General features: G+C 38.9%; 1 protein-coding gene across 7 annotated transcripts in view; it reads right to left on the reverse strand.

Annotated features, from left to right (window-relative positions):
- Positions 1–19517, reverse strand: part of COL14A1 (collagen type XIV alpha 1 chain) — a 129868-nt gene that overhangs the window by 12774 nt on the left and 97577 nt on the right. For all 7 annotated transcript variants that reach the window (XM_087747008.1, XM_087746995.1, XM_087747000.1 and 4 more), the window contains 9 exons: positions 16092–16145; positions 15595–15690; positions 14282–14335; positions 13024–13077; positions 4555–4608; positions 3527–3598; positions 1524–1559; positions 1032–1098; positions 337–525 (listed from right to left, as the gene is read on the reverse strand). In XM_087747008.1, the coding sequence (XP_087603134.1) occupies positions 337–525; positions 1032–1098; positions 1524–1559; positions 3527–3598; positions 4555–4608; positions 13024–13077; positions 14282–14335; positions 15595–15690; positions 16092–16145 (676 nt within the window). The remainder of the gene's footprint in view (positions 1–336; positions 526–1031; positions 1099–1523; positions 1560–3526; positions 3599–4554; positions 4609–13023; positions 13078–14281; positions 14336–15594; positions 15691–16091; positions 16146–19517) is intronic.

A 19517-nucleotide genomic window follows, 5' to 3' on the forward strand; every position in this document is an offset into this window, starting at 1 on the left:
GCGTTTTCCAAAAGCTCCTTTGCTTATACGTTTACAGCTCCAGCTTACTTCAGAGTCCTACTAAGATGACAGTATGATGTGATGTGCCCAATTAGATGCCACCAATCTTCAGCAGTTTAGGCATTTAACCTCTGTCTGATCCTGCCAAATCACACCTGGCAAAGCCTGCATTACCTTCATGACTTGAGAGTCTCCAGGGCTTTCATTATGGTCTGTGTTGAGCTCACCAATCAACTAGCAAGAAAACTGTTCTCACATTTAGATAGGAGACAAAAGCCATCAGAATGTATCAGGAAAGGGAGGTATATTTTTTCGTATGTGAAGTATGAAGCCTACCTCTTTCTCCTGGTCTTCCTGGTTGACCAGGACTTCCTGGAAATCCTTGCATGCCTGGTGATCCTTGTTCACCCTGTGGCCCTGGAGCCCCTGGCCGACCTGGCTCACCAGGAGGTCCTGCGATGGTTCGTGTTGAGACAGACTGGCTTGGAATCTGGTTCAGAATTGAGTTATATCTTGCCATATGACCTGTCAGGAAAAAACGTCCTCATTTTCAAGTTGTAGTGGAGAATCTGGTTCAGCAAAGTTTGAACAGAGCACTGGCAGGTCCTCAAGGCTGTGGTCTGTTGTGCTTTGATAATACGAAGTTGTGCACTTGGTGGAGAAACAGTGGTTTAGGGAGTACACAGAGAAGGGGAAGAACTATTGTGTAGAATTTTATTTCCTTGCTTTGATGAGGTGGGGTTTTTTTTGTATTTTATGTCTATAAAAATTTAAAATTGTTATAGAAGCATCTGTATAATATAATAGATTGGAGACAATTCAGACTTTTTTTTAGATGCCTGATGCTAATCAGCTCTAACTGGACATAAATCCATTTGAACATAAATCTGGTCAGAACATAAATCCTGACTGCCTAGCCTAAAATGAACAGATCCCCTTGGATGCTCTGAAAAGCATCATATTCATAAGTAATTGTGGTAGGAAAAAAGCCACTCTAGAAACAGAAGCATATGAACTATCGATGTACTTACCCTGGATGAGTTGTTCACACACTTGCCGAGCAACAGCACGCACCATTGCTTGGGACTGGAGATCACCCTGGATAACAGCAGCAACAGTGTCATAACACAATTTTTTGCATCATTGCTGTCTTGAAAATGCTTAGAGCAATAAAAGACATTTAGTATCCCTGAGAGATTATATCCTCGCAGATGAGAAAAAAGCCAAAAAACGTTTTGGGATTTCCCTGGTTCCCATTACTGTTTTTAGCCAGCAAACAGAGGTCAGAGAAGATAACCCTAACGAGAGACTTGGGGACATGATTAATACCATATACTTCTCACGCTGAAAACATTACTGTAGCTGTATATAAGACAATGGAAAAGAAGGAAAGTTTGCCTGATTGCACAGAGAAAACTACTGTGCCTGTAAACACAAAGAAACATAAATTGTTGGAGAAAGCTTTTTATGAGACAGAAGGCCAGACAGGAAAAAAATGGTGGCTAACGTGAACATAGACTTACCCGCTCACCCCTTTCACCCTTAGCTCCAGGAGGACCCTATAAAAAGATCCAAGACAAAATTAATTCTCATTTTGTTCTTGTTCAAAAATTTTAACACCTAAATGTTGCCTCCCTTGCAGCATTGCAGTAAAAGGAGAAAAACCAAACAAGGAACATGGTTTCAGGAGGCTATGTGACAATAATGAATATACGTTTTCCATTTCAGTACTCAACAAAATGTTCACCTTTGGCAATTACATGGCGACAGTGACTTTCTCGGGGGTGTGTCACATACTGAATTCTCTTGTTTAAAATGCCAGGAAGGGCAGGCCACCAGATGATGCGTTTCACATGGCTGAAATGGGTCTAATCATCACTGAGTATAAGAAAGAGAAGGCTGATGGGAGACAAAATATCAGTCTGAAATTTGTAGCATCGGCCACACCGAGACTCTGCATCCGCTATGAACAGAGTCAGCAATGGGATTAAACTGCACAGAAAATTAAGTATGGCATTTAAGGTAACATAATACTGTAATGATGGTAAGGATCATTATGGATTGGAACAAGTTGTCGAGGGCAGCTACAGCTTCACCAATGGAGGTTTCTGGGGTAGGCTAGACATCTCTCAGAAACTCCTGAAGCAAGGGAAGGTCTGCATGAAGAGGTAACCAGCTGACTGATGCATGGTTAAAGCACAGCTTGTTCTATCCTGGGAAAGAAGAAACTCCTACAAAGACTGCAAGATTATTTCTAGGCCTCTTTTCTATTACTCTACCTTTCGGGAAAGACAGTTATTGAAACTCAATATTTTTTTACCCACCTAGCTGTTTTATCAGAACTACTAGAGTCTAAACATTCACAGCAGAGGTCTTACATGACTCACAGGAATATCTACACTCTAGGAAATCTAGTTCAATATCTGGAACATGTGTTTGGACAGGAATTGAATAGTCAGCATGTTATACATTGACAGTAATAAGTTCCATAGCTCATCAAATCTCCTTAGTAGATGTCATGATTACAGTTAGAAACTATGCAGAACTGGGCATTAGGTTATTATCTTTGCTAATATATTATCAGTCATTTCATTTCCACTTAACCAAATAAAAATGCTTGCATTGGGCTAAATCTCCAAAGCAAACTGGATTTTGAAAAAAAAAATCTATTCTAAAAATTGAGTCAGAAGTACACTGTCACATTCTGATGCCTTTAAAAATGAAACAGAACATTCACTGGAAAAAAATTGAGCAGGCTTTATAATTAACCAAGTGGTGAAATGTTAAAATGTGAATACACAATATTATCTGAACTGTTACAGAGAAAAAGAGATTCACTGTAAATCTTCTCTTTTATGTAATTTACACACCCATTTTATAGTTGTATTCCTTTCTTCTAGATAAACTGTTGGGGTTTTTTTTTATTATAAAGAAAATAATATCTGAAAGACAAACTTAGTATTAGAGGTTCCTAACACTTATTTTCGGCATAGAGGGTGTAATTTTCCACTCAGTGAAACTGACGGTCAAATTTATAATAACATTCTAGAAAAATCCCTGATCGTCAGTCAGTTGCCTGATGTAAACTCAGAGTAATCATGAAAGCCAGTTTTTTATTCATGCAATATTTTCACAGTTTAAAAATCAGAATAATATTTTGGAAATATTCAGGTTAATAAATGGCATACTTTAATTTCCTGACAGTTGCTTGAAGTGCAAAGGAAAAAAAGGAGAAAGTAATTACACACAGACTACAAATTCACATACTGTTATGTTTTTAAATTCTGTGTTTTAATCTTGTGTTTTGACTCTCTAATCCCTATATTCCAAACACTGTATGTAAGATCAACAAATAAATTTAATTATGGAGAATGAACAAAGACCAATATGATGTTTCGCTTGGCCACGAACTGCAAACAGATCATAAGCTATAAATATTGAGGAGGTCTGTAAAGCAGTGAAGCCAGAATCAGAAACCAATTAATCCACAACAGCAAATATAGCAATATTAATTAATTTTACTCACAGGAGCTCCAACATCACCTTGTGGCCCCTGGCTTCCAGTAACACCTGGAACACCTGGAGCACCAGGTATGCCCTACATGGACGAAGAGAAAGAAAATACTTAGTGGTGATGACAATCAACATCCATGAATCCTGATGGAAGAAATAACTGTGTGATGGAGAGGAAGTTCACAACGCAGACAGTACACAGACAGTTCTGCAAGTCAAAGACTGGAGATGCTGGGAGAGAGGACTAGGAAGTACATGTTGCAGGAAAAAGAGCACCGAAAGCACAGCTCTGAGAAAAGCACTCGAGAAAAATGGACTTGTGTTGCTTGCTTTCTGAAACAGGCACAGATTGCTGAACTGCAAGACTAAATCCTGTGTTGCTACTACAACGTTCAGGGGGGATGACTCAGAACATTCTTTATAAGAACAGGATTGCTTGGAGAATACTCAATACCATCAGTGGTTTTACCTAACGTCTTAAATCTATCAAGAAGGCATTAACTTTGCCTAGCTGCCCTAGCTGAGAAGGATGAGACTGATTCTGGAGGCAACACACGTCTTGCTTTGATGGCTGAATGTGGCCTCTACTGTCTTGCTTGATTACTCTATGAGAGCATTTCAATACCTGCACTCACCTCCAGCCTCCAGACCAAGCAAAACTTGGTGGTTCACTTCAACTAACGATCCTAATTGGAATTTCTTACAAAAAGAAAGTCTTGTTTCAAATGTTAAGATTTCCTTTATATATTAAGTTTCCTTTATATAGTGCAGTTACTTGACTAAGAACAAGCTATCAATCTGCTGATGGAACAACTGTCTCCCTTTCCCATGGGAGACATTTTTTCTTGAGCTAAGTAAAAGTGGAAAGAAACGACACTGGATAAGCAGCTCTCTGCCAACCCCGTGCGTCATGAGAATTTTCACTTCCAAGGAGAACCCTTGGCCTTGGTCTATCCACTGAAGCCTAGATAACAGAGTGACCTACAATCCCCCAAAACACTGCTGACTTTTACAGTAACGAATTCCATGGGCAATACTCACCATTGGGCCAGGAGGTCCTTGTGGGCCTGTGGGTCCATCTTTGCCAGGAAGGCCCTATAAAAGAGAAATATCAGCAATTTTATCAGCTTCTTATATGTACTTCATGAATCTGTTCCATTTCATCTAGAAGACTTTTTTTTTCTTCTTTTTGTTCTTTGTTTTTTCTTAAATTAATAACCGGTGCTAGTGGTTTCTTAGAAGAAAATTCCCTTATTTGCCCTGGGGAGGGCTTATTTCTGAAAAGGAGCTATAGTGTCCCCTATATTAAAAAAAAAAAAAAAAAATCCAACTAGTCTCACAATACTTTTAAAGTAAGAAGAAGCAATGCAAAACTCTTTGTACTTGCAATTTTCACCTCTGAGTGAATTTTACTTACAGCACTGCCCTAGTGAGGTAAATGAGAGCGTTTGCTGTCAGACTTCTCTACCACAAGATGGGTCACGCTTCTACATCTGTTCTCACTGGTTGCAACTATTCACAGTCTTACTGATTAAGTGCTGAAAGATGGCGATTGAGAGTCTATCTCTCTGCCCAGCAATACTGTACGTATGTACTAGCTATCACTGAGGTCCTGATTCAGGAAGCAGCAGGAATGCTCATGTGGTTTGCATTATGAACGTGCTTCAGAGCTTCCAGAAATGAGAGCCAAAAACTAAAGATAACTTGGAAACTGGAAAGCAAGCAAATCATAGAAAAAAGACTGACCAGATGTAGAAGAAAATACACCATTAATAAAGTATTCTTGCAAATTAACCAAGATGCACATTTTGTATCCACATGCTATAAAGCATAGGTCTCTGAACAGCCTGGTAATAAGTCAATTCTTTAATTACAACACAGCCTAAAAAAGAGAAATATGATCTTATCTCTGGCTCAAGACCAGAATATGGAGGTGAGAGTAGAAGGAAAGAGAGGGTTTAAAAGTGTTCATGCTGACACACACACTAAAGAACATTCTAGGCCTGGGGATCTCATAGAGCTTCAGAAAAAAAAAATCATGTCTTTCTCATTTTGTACTTTTTTTCTGAAACTGTATTTCTGACACCATTTTAGTAATGAATATAGCATGAACTACTAGTCTTATGCTTTACATAATTTGGAAACTATGATTCAAACCTGTTATCATATGGCATAAAAAACTGGCTGGAGAATATTATCTGCCATGTACCTGGAAAGGACTTTTTAAAATTCTACCAGAAGGGTGTTTCGATGATAAAATAAGCCACATAGTCAACTCATATTATGTCATCTATGCATCCTTAGACCTGATAAGGAAATACTTTCCTATTTCACAGTGTAGCCAGATGGTTCCTGAAGCTTCAAGGACCAAAACAGCTCCCCTATCACACTAAGTTTTAAAGCAAATGTGGCAGCTAGGTGGCATTGAAATAAAGATACTAGTAGTGTCTCTATCACAGTAGTTTTAAGACATATGCAGAGAAAAGACTGCAAGCCTAGCTCAATTAAATAAATTTGCAAAGGGAAGTGTGTTCAGTCTTCAAAATTGGTGTTTCTACAGGAAACAGAGAATGGTATAAGGAATTTTGAAATGCATTAGAAGTTATAAAATATGGTTTCCGATATTCTCTGGAAGAAGCATTTAGCTGTGAACAATGTTTTGAAAAATTCAATGACAGCTATTAATAGTTTTATAACAACATGGAAGTCCCTAAAAGATAACGCAAACTAGACTTGTTTTTGTAACAATAAAACCTGCAGAAAGACTGATACCTTCATATTTACAAGTATGTTTTGCTTTTTAGAGCAAAGATTTCAAATCTGCATTTATTTTTGATCAGTCCTAAAGCAGGATGAAAACTGCTTGGACCCTCTTAAGGGCTTAATTTAACTAGGAGGAGGGAAATGTAGAGCTTTCCACTGACTTCTAGGATCTAGTGTGGATTCACACAAACTTCTAAAGAAAAATAATGCTGTGTGTCCCTCGCTTCTCCCATCCCAGTCAAAGAGCAGAAGTAGCCATACGATCAGAATTACATTTTCTTTGAATATATTTCACAATTTCTTTCTTCTGAGCAGTATTCTTACTCTTGGCTGCTCAAGAATCATCTCCTGTCTATTCTCCTAGGATTCGTTTCTCTTGGCACTGTGTCTGTATCACTTGGCCACAAAAAATCACCTCCTACTGTATTTTTTTAGATGTGAAAATTGCTCTTTATAAATGAAGTCAAAGAGAGGTTTGGTTCAAGAAGGAGTATGGCACTACTTATTCTCTCATGCAGGTAAACGACCAAAGATATTTGCTTGTGCTGCCAACAGGGTTTGAAGATGATGTTACTCAGACCATCTGATGGCCAGAATGGATCTGATACTCATTCTGAACTTCGGAGCACAGGAGATTAGAAGGTACCAGGAAATTGGCAGGAAGACTAGGAATGTATATCTTCTGGCTCCTTCTCCCATTATTTTTGGTCTGTGTAATGTAGAAGAAAATAGAGCACTGTGAGAATTCACAAAGCTCTATTCTGAGCACTGAAGCCTTGAAGATGTTGTTTACTCTCCCGTTTATTGAACTCTTCTCTTTGCTTAACCGTCTCCAGAATGACTGGGGAAATTACATAGCACAACAGCATCTTCTCTCTGATGCAGTCACATCCAGGATAGGAATGACTCTGTACAGAGCCACTGAATCTCCTCCATGGAGCTGCATGTCCAAGAGCAGGATGGGACAGATTTTGATGTGTGACCTCAGATGCAGGGCGATTTAGGATCAAGATGTATTTTATTTTGGAAGGTTAACTTAAATCAGGACATATTTTGCTAATGGCATGAAAAACAGTTACGGAGAAGCAGTGTAGCTACAACAGAATTTTTTATAAGGGATTTTATTTGCCAGAATTGGCATCACAGAATGTAGGCACCACCTAAATCCCTGTAAAAATCTCATGTCTGCTGAAGTCAGGACTGCTGCTGACCTCACTATAAACTCTTTAGCTTGCGGTAGCCTGGAATTTGTTTGGGGTACTTGTGGAGAGGTGATTTTTCAAGTAGGACTAGATAGTGGCAAAACCTTAACTGAAGCTACTGAGCCCAGCCTTGAAAGACTTTCATGTACAGCCTTTAAAAGAAACACTGCAGCCTGGGACCCATGACTGCCTCATCTTTTTTTTTTTTTTTTTTTTCCCTTTTTCTGATGAAAAAGTAAAAAAACAAATGTTCATCCTCTCAAGATAAACCACTGTGACCAGAGAAATATTACTAAACACTATCTCAGTGTATTAGCCTAAGCTGTAGCTCGCAAAAGATTTTGCACCAACATGAGCTATTTTAAGTCAAAGCTAACCCAATAAGAAAGCAGAAATGTGGGCGTTTTTTTGAAATGTTGCTCAGAACACACAGTCTTTATTTAATCAAAATAGGCTAGCTCTGTCTTAACACACAATAATGCTGAGTTAGCATTTCCTCTCTTCTTTGTGAAACTACCAGTGCCATCTACAAGCTGATAGTCTGAAATTATTTTACTATTAATTCTTCATAATTTAAAACCTATTTCTTGCATATCTTTTGTTAATCAGTCATATTTCTCCTCCAGTATTTGCAGTGTGCTATTAAGATTAACATCTGAAAGATAATACTCCTTTCCTTGTGTATGTGTCCCTTTGACTATGCCTTTGCTTGTAAATTAAACAAGTTCTTAGAGAAAAAGATGTGACAGCACTCATATCAACATACATATCTGCATCTCTGTGGCTCTGTGGAAAAGAACCGGGGGTTCCCAGGGGACAACAGGTCCAACAAGAGTCATCAGCATGCCCCTGCAGCAAAGGCAGCCAGCCACATTCTGGCTGTAGGAGCACAGCCAGCAGGTTCAGCTGCAGGTTCAGGGAAGTGCTCCTTCCCCTCTACTGAGCGCTTTTAAGACTACCTCTGGAGTGCTGTGTCCAGTTTTGGTCTCCCCAGTACAAGACAGACTGACGTACTGGAGCAGGCCCAGTGGACGGCCACGAAGATGTTCAGGGCTGGAGCACAGGACTTATGAAGAAAGGTTGAAAGAAGTGCGTTGCTAACCTTATTGCTGTCTAAACTACCTGACCAGAGGCAAAAGAGATGTAACCAGATTCTTCTCAGAGGTGCATAGTGATAGGACAAGAGGCAATAGACACAGGAAACAGGGGAAATTATGATTAGACGTCAGGAAAAAAGACATTAGAATGAAGGTAGTTAAATTAATACTGTCATGGGCTGCCCAGAGAGGTTGTGGAATCTTCATACTTGGAAGTGTTCAAGACCAACTCAACATGGACCTGAGCAACCTGATCTGATCAGACCTGTTTTGAGCAGCCTGTTGGACTAGATGACCTCTGAAGGTCCCTTCCAATCTTAATTTTATGATTCTATAAATCCCACTAAAACAGCATGCATCTAAACTCCCTACTGGAAATGGCTTCTGATCTATGCTATCCCCTGAACAACGTCCTTAAAGAGCTGGCCCAGACCAACGCTGCCAAGAGGAATGACAAGCATTAGACTGCAGAGGTCACTAGCCAATGCTCAGAATCATGTTCTGGCAATATCTAATTTACTAGTCTATAGAGAAATGCTTTGTGTCTCACAGCTGGTCTCTTTGCCCTCCTGCTCTCAGAGTGAGCCAAACAGGAGTCATTAGAAGCGGAAGAAATGTTTAAGAGACTGAATCATCCTCTCCATCAGTTAAGAGGTATCTTACTGCAGACCAACATCTTCAAGCAGGATAAGACAGCATTGGTCAATGCTTCTGGACTCCAAACTAGCTGCAGCAGCTCAGCAAGAGAAATCAATCACTTGACAGTTTAACTCTGTGGTCCCACCCCTAACAGACATATAGGGAAGCACATCTAACAGAGCTTCCTCCAGAACTTTTTAACCTGTGAAGGAATAACCATGCCTCTTCGCCAAGGAGAAGCTTGTCCAGGAGAAGACACCCCTGAGGAAACCATCAGGCGACAGCAAGCAGTAACAACGTCATGGGCACAAGAGATACAAACTTGGGAGTCAGAACAATAGAAATCCCTCCGTACATTGTGTCATCAAGCAGAGCATGCTGGCCACTCAGGATGATATATTAGGCTTCTCCTGTTGCAGCTGTGTAGATCCGTCCCCTCAGGCGGCCTGCACTTTGCAAGCAAGAACTGGGATTGCAATTGTGACCTGACCTTGGATAGTAGCCATGGCGGCATGGGAAAGCGAAGACTTTTCCCTCCCTCTACCTACACATCTCAACAAGGGTCAGTCTCAGTCTGCTTCTAAACTTTATACTCTTGGCTGAAAGAGATGAAGCAAAAGCACAAGAGTCTAATTACTGTCTACGTACTCACCAGAAGCATGATGTCGGTTTGGATTCTCTCGCATGTGCAATTCAAGCTATATCTTTCAACATGATATACTTGGGGGAGTTGGTGGAGAAACACAATCTGTTCCCTTTAGTAAAACCTCTCTATATTGCCAGCCACAAATATGGGACAGCACGAGAGGACACCAAACAACCACAGCTCCAGCCATAAAATAAAAAGAAACCATTTTCTATTTTATAAAATCTTTTATGACACTCTTTTATAACTGGAAGCTGATGAGAAGGGAGGGGACTGTTCCTTGTGTGGAGTCTGACATGTAAATTTAAACCAGTTACCAGACAGGTATAAAATATTATCATACATATTCAGAAAGTTTTTTTTATTATCAGAGAAGGTATCTTTTACTCTAATTCAACCTTCACACAGTATTTTTATTACATCCCACTCTTTTTCATAGGGAGGGTATTTCACTATGAAAATGATCTTTGCATGAATTCACACAGCAGACGGGGAGATGCTCTATTTCTTAATGGGGTACTAAAAACCAAGAAAAACAAATAAACCAGGGACTAAAAAGCAGAAGTTCAGAAATACAAAAAGAACCTTTATAGGCTAATTATTGAATTAAAACATTAAGAGGAACAAAAAGACCTTTTCTCAACTGATTTAAAAAATAAAACCAGAAATTATGAACACTAGAAATCAAAACAAAAAGGAAGGAAAAAGAACTGTAAAAGTGAAGTGATTCCAACTACCAGCAACTGGAAGGAAAAAAAAAATCTCCATTCCATGACGTCTTGAGTCTAATATCACATTATCCTCAGTTCAGCAAAGCTCTCAGAGATCTCCCAATAAATATCCATCCTGTGCTTACCTCCCATTAAAATCAGTCTGATTTAGTCATCTGTTTAAGTACTTTACAGCACTGGTACCACTATAATTAAAATATTTCAATGAACAATAAATACTAAAGAGGAAATGATAGCTAAGCTAAGAATAACATAGAAAATCTCAGTTCTAGTAGTATAATAGCTGCAAAACAGTTTGGCATCTTGGCGAACACGAGGAAGCCCAACAAAGGGAACATTATACAAAAAGGCAATTTACTTCTCAGGAATTTTCCGGTTCCCCTTTGCTGTTGCTGCAGTTATGCCCTTTAGAATTATGCCTTTCTCAAGTGCTTGGCCTTCAGAGACACTGAAGTGAAATCATTGGTTTGAATCTTCACCCATTAAAAGCAATTTTATGTTGTCATAACTTCACAGGAATCAAATGAGTTACAACACCATAAAATTAGTGTAACGTAATTATTTGTTGCCATAGAAATAATTACTGCTGGACAATATTGCATAAGGGTCGCACAGAGACAATAACAGGCTAACAGACCTAATTTTATAAGAACTAGGATATTTATCCAGCTCCTTTGATTAACACCAGAAGAAAGTGAACACATGAACAAAGCATTATTACCATATCTATAAAAACTGGCAATTTATGTAATTGCCCTACTTTATTATAGACAACATTGAGGTCTTCTGCAGAATAAGCACTGCATGACCTTTCCAGGCTGCACCAGAAGCCTTTGCTGCACTAGTCTTCCTGCTGGCTTTTCTCAGAAATACCATGTCTCTGCAACAACCTGCTGACTTCCACATGTGGGAAAACTAGACCACTTCTGAACTTCTGGCTGACCAAGACATGGCTGAGGGCCTCCACTGCTAAATATAAAGTTAGCTACAGAATAAAGTAAAAACACAGAGTTCTCTTCTCCCTGAAATGCAGAACGCTCACTGCCCCTCATGATCAGGAATGCAGAAAGAGGAGGCACATACCACTCACATGTACAGTGTCTAGCACCAAGACACCTCAACCTGGCTATGACCAAGATTACACAGCGTGGTGGCAAAAATCCAAATGTCCATCAGGCTCCAGGTCTTTATTAACCTGGAGCTGAGCAGGTGACACCAAGCTTGGGGAATTTAGGGGGAAAAAATTACAATATAGTCAAAAAGAAGACATTGAAAACATGCAAAAATGACCTTCCATACAGAAGAAGGCATCACAGTATTTTAAAGTAGGAGGACATTTACCTTCATATTTCACCACAACTTAATTGAAAATTAGAAGGCTGTTAATCTGATTAGACGGTTATTCATCTGATGATAATGTCGTGTAAAACTTTATCGTAATAAAATTACTTTCTTTTCTTGATTTTAGAGAAAAATTGCCCAAATTCTACAGTAACTTCAGTGGAATTACATCTATACATAAAGATATGCCAGTGCTTAAATTCATAATAGTGAGCTCAAATACACATTTTGCTACAAGGATTTTTTTTATAACAAGGTCTCAGGTTAATGCCAGAAATCCAGAGAAGGTCCAGATTTCTCTAAAGTTCAAGTTACATTAATATATCCAAAAAAGGATCATGAATATGTAAATCTTGTTCAAGTGAAACTGAAAAGTCATCTTTAATAATGAACTTTTGCTGTAGACAGTAACCTAGTATTATGCTAACAATAACTTTCCAGCGCCTGTCTAATAATGATGCAAAAGTTTCCCCAAGGAGACAGGGAGGAGGACTTAGAGGTTTAACTGTACACGTGAATATGGAGATTTTTTTACCAATTCCTAGACAGACTGTAAGTATCTTCATTTGTTCTACCAGAAGCAGAATAAGGTTGACTAAATTTTGATATTATACTTCACCTTTTCCTTTTGTCAGCAGTTTCTACAGGTATTGTTTTACATTCAATATTAAATTCCCTTGTAGTTGTCTCTGTTATTCATTAATTAGCTAGAAAGCAAATTTAGATCATTGCATTGGATTGCATGCCAATTACGTACCACTTAGCCACCATCTAATTTTAAATGTATAAGCAAATGGTCTAATTGGCAGTGCTGGACAGTAGTGACATCTACTCCCATCAAATGCATTAAACACAAACATATTGCACGGCTCCCCGTTACTCGTCTAGTATTTCTCAACACTTATCTAGCAGATGGAAGGATACTCCACCCTATCTCTGTCTTCTCTGCTGATTGGCACAGAGATATGGGTCTCCAGAAATGACAGAATACAAGTGACATAAACTATAATAAATCAACCATGCTGGCAAACATATCCATTATGGAATGGAAACTCTTAAAACAAAGGCAAAGCATGTTCATTTTACCTTACCCTTTGACCTTGAGCTCCATCTCTTCCAGGTGAACCTGATGCTCCTGGGACACCCTAAGCAGTATAAAGGGAGGACAAATGATGACATCAAGTTAACAGACTCTGACTAAATCACTTTCCAGCGAAACTGTATGACATGCTTTTGGAAAATGTTTTGGATAAATGGAACTAGGGAGTTCAGTAATGGGTGGGGCCATAGAAGAGATTCAGTAAAGAAGGTATTTCTGTGAAATGAGAGACAATTAAACACACATTGTTAAAATGCACAGGCTTTGTAACCCCTCACTACAATCCTCTCTTAAGAACACTGACAATTTTGTCAAGTCAGGCTTCCTGTGCCACTAAGCTGAGAAGAGAGCTTGATTTCCTACATCATTCCAGTGTCGTGTCAGTGTAACTCCACTGCATGACACCAGTACCTTAACCTAAAAATATGACTGCTATTTCTCTCTCTCATTGCTAAAATGGAGTATCTTACTATATTGTTTGAAGTCAGTCAATATCAAAGGGGAAATCCTGCCTGAGCAGGATTACAAGTTACATCCAGCAGCTCCCCATTGTTCAGATGAAATGTCACTCTGGCTCATGAAGGCTGCAGAGCAGCAGTCTGCAACTATTACTGCAGTGGTCCAGAAGGCTAACAAAACTGATTTACGAGGAAAGGCTGTATGAGTTTATATCCCTAGCACATATGAACAAGAGTGGGGAACCTGGTAACAACCAACAAATACTGGAGGGATATAATCAGCAGAAGAGGAGCATCTGAAAAGGGAAGAGCAAATGATCCTGGAAAGCAGCAATAAATTGGAATGCAATCTCCAGACACCAAACTGAGTAACATTCACTGAATACTACAGCTTTTTAAGATGCTGATCTTGTGAAAGATGGCATCAAAAAGATTAAGTGCCTGATCTGTCCTTCTAGATAACTTCAGGAGGAATTTAATGGGTTTAAAGTGAAAACAAATAGAAGCTAATTATTCACAGTGTAAGCAGAAATCTAAGAGTGGATAGGTTTTGAGTCTATAGAGACCCAATTTCAGTGTCAAACAAGGTCAAGAAAGTAACAGGTTCTTCAGGCCCTGAATGATTTGGTCACTGCAAAACAGCATACCCTAGATTCCTGATTCTAAACCCCTGTTCAAATTCACCCCAACAACATGCTTCTCAGCAGTTTTGAATATAAATTCGCAATGATGTCTATTCAACATTCAAACATAGTTAGTAAGTGACAGGTTAAACAATAACTTAGGGAATACCTGCAGGCCAGGAAAACCAAGATCTCCCTTCTCTCCCTTTTCACCTGGTGGCCCCTGCAAATCAAGAATCACACATAGTAAACCAAATACATGGGTACTTTCCTTTTTTTAATAGTTCCTTTCAGCTTCTGCAGAAAAAAACAACCAAGCAACTAATAAGAAAACAGACTATTTTTCCTGCTTAAAGCAAACCTGAAGACTCTGTTTGCAAAACTGTACATGAAGAATTTACAAATATAGAAAATAAAGAAAAAAAACCCCTCATTTTAAAAGACTTCAGAATTAACCTGACAAAATTATAACCCTTATGTTACAAAAAAGGTATTTACTTTCTTTTCTCCTCAAAGGAATCTGTTTTCTTCAGCCCTCAGAAGTATTTCCTATAATGATGAAGCCAATGGATTTCTATGGAAACTAGACGTGTTTCTATAGTACATATGCATGACAAAGATATACTTTTCTAGATAATAAACTAATTTTAATTAAATTTTATGCAGAAATGCAATTTCTCTATCAAATAACTATTCTTATAATGAATGTATTTTTTGTTCTCTGATGACAGCATCATCAAGAACATACAGTTTTGGTAAATCACTTCATTATATTGTACAGCAGTATCATATAGATGGGGTAGAAAGAAGAAAGTGTATTATACTGTAGTAAATTTTGAAAAGAAGTCTAGCAGAAAAAGATAGGCATCTGCTATCTTTCAAGGCTTGTGTGTACCCATCTACCAGAGATGTATATGAAACAAGATTAGTGCTGCTGGTTCATTATTCTACTAATGACTCTTTATGATGAAATTCTGAGACTTATTTCACAACAGCATTGCAAACTCCAGGCCTCATCATCTCCTCTGATGATAGATTCTGTAAGTCTAGTGAATACTATTGCCTAATTTTGGCAGCAAATATGGTGCTGTTTCTTGGGTATACCTTTCAAGTCAGAACTGATCTGCGATGAGCAATACCACAACCAGAAAAAGATAAAATATTAACATTTTGGTTTGGGGCCATGTTACAACCCTCACTGCAATTTTTTTCACTAGTCTCCAGGCTTGGATGCAAATACCTGGGGCATATTCAACCTGCAATCAAATCCCTTCAGCTAACTAAAAGTTCAGATCCAAATAAAACCAGAAATGTTGGCATTGCACCCACATCCACTATAGGTTAAACCCAAATCCGTGATTTCACCTCAGATATTGAAATTGAGATTCTGATCAGAACACCAAAAGATATCTCAGTCTAGTCTAAGATACGTTCTGTTCAAAACATCACAGGAAAGAACCCTATCGATTTTGTAAGTCTCACTGGAAGCCCTTGAATAGAAAGCCCACTGGGTCCTTGTGGTCCTGGAGGTCCTTGCGGTCCAGGAACACCAATTTCACCTCGAGGTCCATCTGGTCCCTAAAGTAGCACAGGACATAAGTTAAACTGTTATCATATGGACAAAGGCAGCTTCTGTTTGAAGAATTAAATACCAATAGACTCAAAAACATCTGAAATATGAGTTAACATTAGATTGAGCAGTTAGGGTTCAATTTAAAACTGCCTTGTTCCTTTATAAACATAAAAAAATGAAGATTTATGCTGTGAAAGCAGCATTCTGAATTTTATATCTTTTATCAAGGAACAAACAGGACAAGCAACTGTTATGAAAAGAGACACGCCAAACGCCAATGGCATTTCACTGTGCTTTTTCCTCAGTGACATCAGAGACAATCTGGAATTCATTTCAAGGTTTACATGCAGCAGAGAGAAACCAAAAACCTGTGCATCTATCAACTGTAAAGTGCTGTACAAAGTACCTTTGGACCTGGATCACCACGATGACCTTTGGCACCTCTGACACCTGGACCACCCTGTGAAGCACAAGAACAGGATTTGCTGAAAACCAAAACTCTCAAATAAACAAGAACAAAATCCAGAGAAGCCCAAACAGTTTTTTCTTGTTCCTGAATCAGTGTTCAGGAATCGGAGAATATCCTGTCCATATCCTTCCAATGGAGTAATTAAACTTAGATCATACTTAAGTGTGGCCATACACAGGAACAGACTTAAACACAGATGTGACTACTTTCTAGCGCCAAGAATGCACACTACGTAAGCATCAAAATAACACTGAAAGCTACAGTAGGGATGGAAATGTATACATGTGGTGATGGGTTCCCTTCCAGTTGCTGAAACCTCCTGCACATCTGTCTGTTCTCACCAAAATCACCACATTGTTAAAGGCTGAGTTTCCAAGAAGGCCAAGAGCATCCTGGCTTGCATCAGCAATAGTGTGGCCAGCAGGACCAGGGAGGTGATCGTTCCCCTGTCCTGAGCACTGGTGAGGCCGCACCTCGAGTACTGTGTTCAGTTTTGGGCTCCTCACTACAAGAAGGACATCGAGGTGCTGGAGCGCATCCAGAGAAGGGCAGTGAAGCTGGTGAAGGGTCTAGAGCACAAGTCTTATGGGGAGCGGCTGAGGGAGCTGGGGTTGTTTAGTCTGGAGAAGGAGGCTGAGGGGAGACTTTATCGCTCTCTACAACTACCTGACAGGAGGTTGTAGCGAGGTGGGGGTCGGTCTCTTCTCCCAAGTAATAAGGAACAGGATGAGAGAAACGGCCTCAACTTGTGCCAGGAGAGGTTTAGATTGGATATTAGGAAAAACTTCTTCAGTGAAAGAGTTGTCAGGCACTGGAACAGGCTGCCCAGGGAAGTAGTGGAGTCCCTACCCCTGGAAGCATTTAAAAGACATGTAGATGTGGCGCCTGGGGACATGGTTTAGTGGTGGACTTGGCAGTGCTAGGTTAACAGTTGGACTCGATCTTAAAGGTCTTTTCCAACCTAAATGATTCTATGATTCTATGATTCCAATGACTTGGGACTATTTTTCAGCAAGGACAACTAAAGGATCTACTAGACTTACAATGGTTTAATGTAGAGCTACTCTTATGTAAAATACTTTTTTGCCCATTTTTCTCTTTTTTGCTTTCTTCAGTGGTGCCTACATCTGTTAATCATTTATTAACCAACTGTTGTTTTTTTTATTAGTATCATCTGAGACACTGGAGTTGCACAGATCTATGGATGGCTGCCATTGAACGTGTTTTGCATACACATGCTGCATGTGCTTTGTCCTCTAGGACAGCATAAATAAAGATTTTTTTTCACTTTTTTCAGATCACTTTCCCTCTTCCCCCACCTGAGTATATTGCTTAATCTCTTGGGATATGAGCTTTACAGGGGTTCTGCCCTTCTTTGTACTCAAAAAGGACCCTGTACAACTAGGCACCATAACTGAATAAGTGTTCTTTAGAGGCTACAATAAGTACTTATAAAAATAATAGCAGTTACATAAAAGACATAAAAATACAAAATATGCTTATCAGATTAAATGCATATGTAGTATCTATGAGACTTTAAATAGAAATACCAATAAGAGAAATTTTTGGAAGTACCAGAGTACTCTTGCTCTTCAATGAAGGTATCATGATAATAGTTTTCATATGTGTGATTACAGAGCAGTTTTTTACTCCTTGTCCCAGCTCCTTCAGTCTTCTCACTTCCATCCCACAGGTCTATGGCCACGACCCATTCCATCATGGTCAGCTCTGACCCTAAAATCTCATCCCACGCTCTCCACAGAACCATGTTCCAGTTGCCAGTTCCCAAATTCCAGATCCTCACATTTCTGCATTCCAGCCCAGTAGTTCCCTCTGCCCTTTCTCCTGCTTCTCTCTCAGATTAAAAATTCCTATGGAAATACTCAGCAAAATAGCTGCAACTTTTTAACATAAACAAAATCACACAGTTTTCTCCCACTTTGTTCTCAGAAACAGATTACATTTTTACTGAGTAATAATATATACTTAAAAATAGTCTGATGTTGAGCCATTAAATCATATGCTTTAAGATTCACACTCAATTTGGTACACTTATTGATGTTTTGAACCCAGTAACCTTTGCTTGGTAAAAGCACAAGTTCCAGAAAAGCATTGATTTAAGATGAAAACATACAAGAGCCTCCCTCATTTTTCTCATAAACTTGTTTTGGTGGTTATTCCCCAGCACTGCTAAGCTTCTGTGACTAATTTCTTTGGCTTCTACTTCTACCCAAAAATTCCTTTTATGCCTTTTTCTCTTACTTTAAATTACTTCTTAATAGCCAGTACTTTCCCCAGAAACAGTTCTTAATCAACTGTTATCAATTCACCTCCTTAACTCTTTTTAATAGTTAAAACCTATGAAGCACTGAAAGCTTTTCTTTGCAATTAAACTTCTCCAGTCCTCCAATATTTTTTGTCTCCTTCTCCAGTTCTGTGGCACTCCTTTCAAATGCAGGCAACAGGTTTGTGTGATATCTTACTTTTACTTTGCATGGGGAACTTCAGACAGCATGACCAATTTCTGGCAAAGATGAAGCCATAAAAACAGCATCCCATAATGAAAACTGACAGATAATCTTAACTCTAAATGATACTTTGTCTTACCCAAAATGACCCACTTCCTAAAAAAGCTTAAAAAATATTTCCAGAGTTACTATCCCAAACAAATGGAAGCCTTTTATTTGGAGTCTTTTTAGTCTAATGTCTAAAACTGGCTACATGGTAGAATCCTGATCCCTTAAACAGAAAAATCCTTGGCTTAGAGAAAAGTCACATGACATTTTAACGACTTGGAGCAGTACTGACCAGACATAGCACATGTGACTTTCTGACTTTTGGTTGGCGCAGAGACGAACGCTGACTTTATTCTTTTGCTCTGCTTTTTCCTAGGCCTCTTACTTTTTTCCAGAGCTATGCCATCTAACTGTCTGGCAAGAAGTATCACTTATAAAGAAGCTGAGTTCCAGAATCGCATACTCGCCTGCCTAGGCAGTGATTTTTCTGCTTGATTTTAAGCCTCCTCTTGCATGGCACTGTGCTACTCAAAATACTGTTAAACCTAAATGTAATAAATAGAAGCACATCATTTTACTGCTGGGTTAAGCTTTAGCAATTCCTCATCTGTACATGCTTTTTGAACTATAGTAACACACAACCCTCCAGTCAAATTATTTTTAAACATTTTTCATTTTACTGTGAAATGTGGTCAAACTACTCAATTTCAGTTGCATTTTTGTGTGAATTATCCCATTGTCTTTTTCACAGTACACAAATTGGACATCTATTCACAGAAATTAAAACCTTAATCCATATTTGATTTATAACCTACATTCAAACAGGAGAAGAGAATAACTTTTCCTT

The sequence above is a fragment of the Nipponia nippon genome, unplaced genomic scaffold, assembly GCF_047370975.1.
Source record: "Nipponia nippon isolate SJK-2023a ecotype South Korea unplaced genomic scaffold, ASM4737097v1 scaffold_1, whole genome shotgun sequence".
In the NCBI taxonomy this organism is placed as follows: domain Eukaryota; kingdom Metazoa; phylum Chordata; class Aves; order Pelecaniformes; family Threskiornithidae; genus Nipponia; species Nipponia nippon.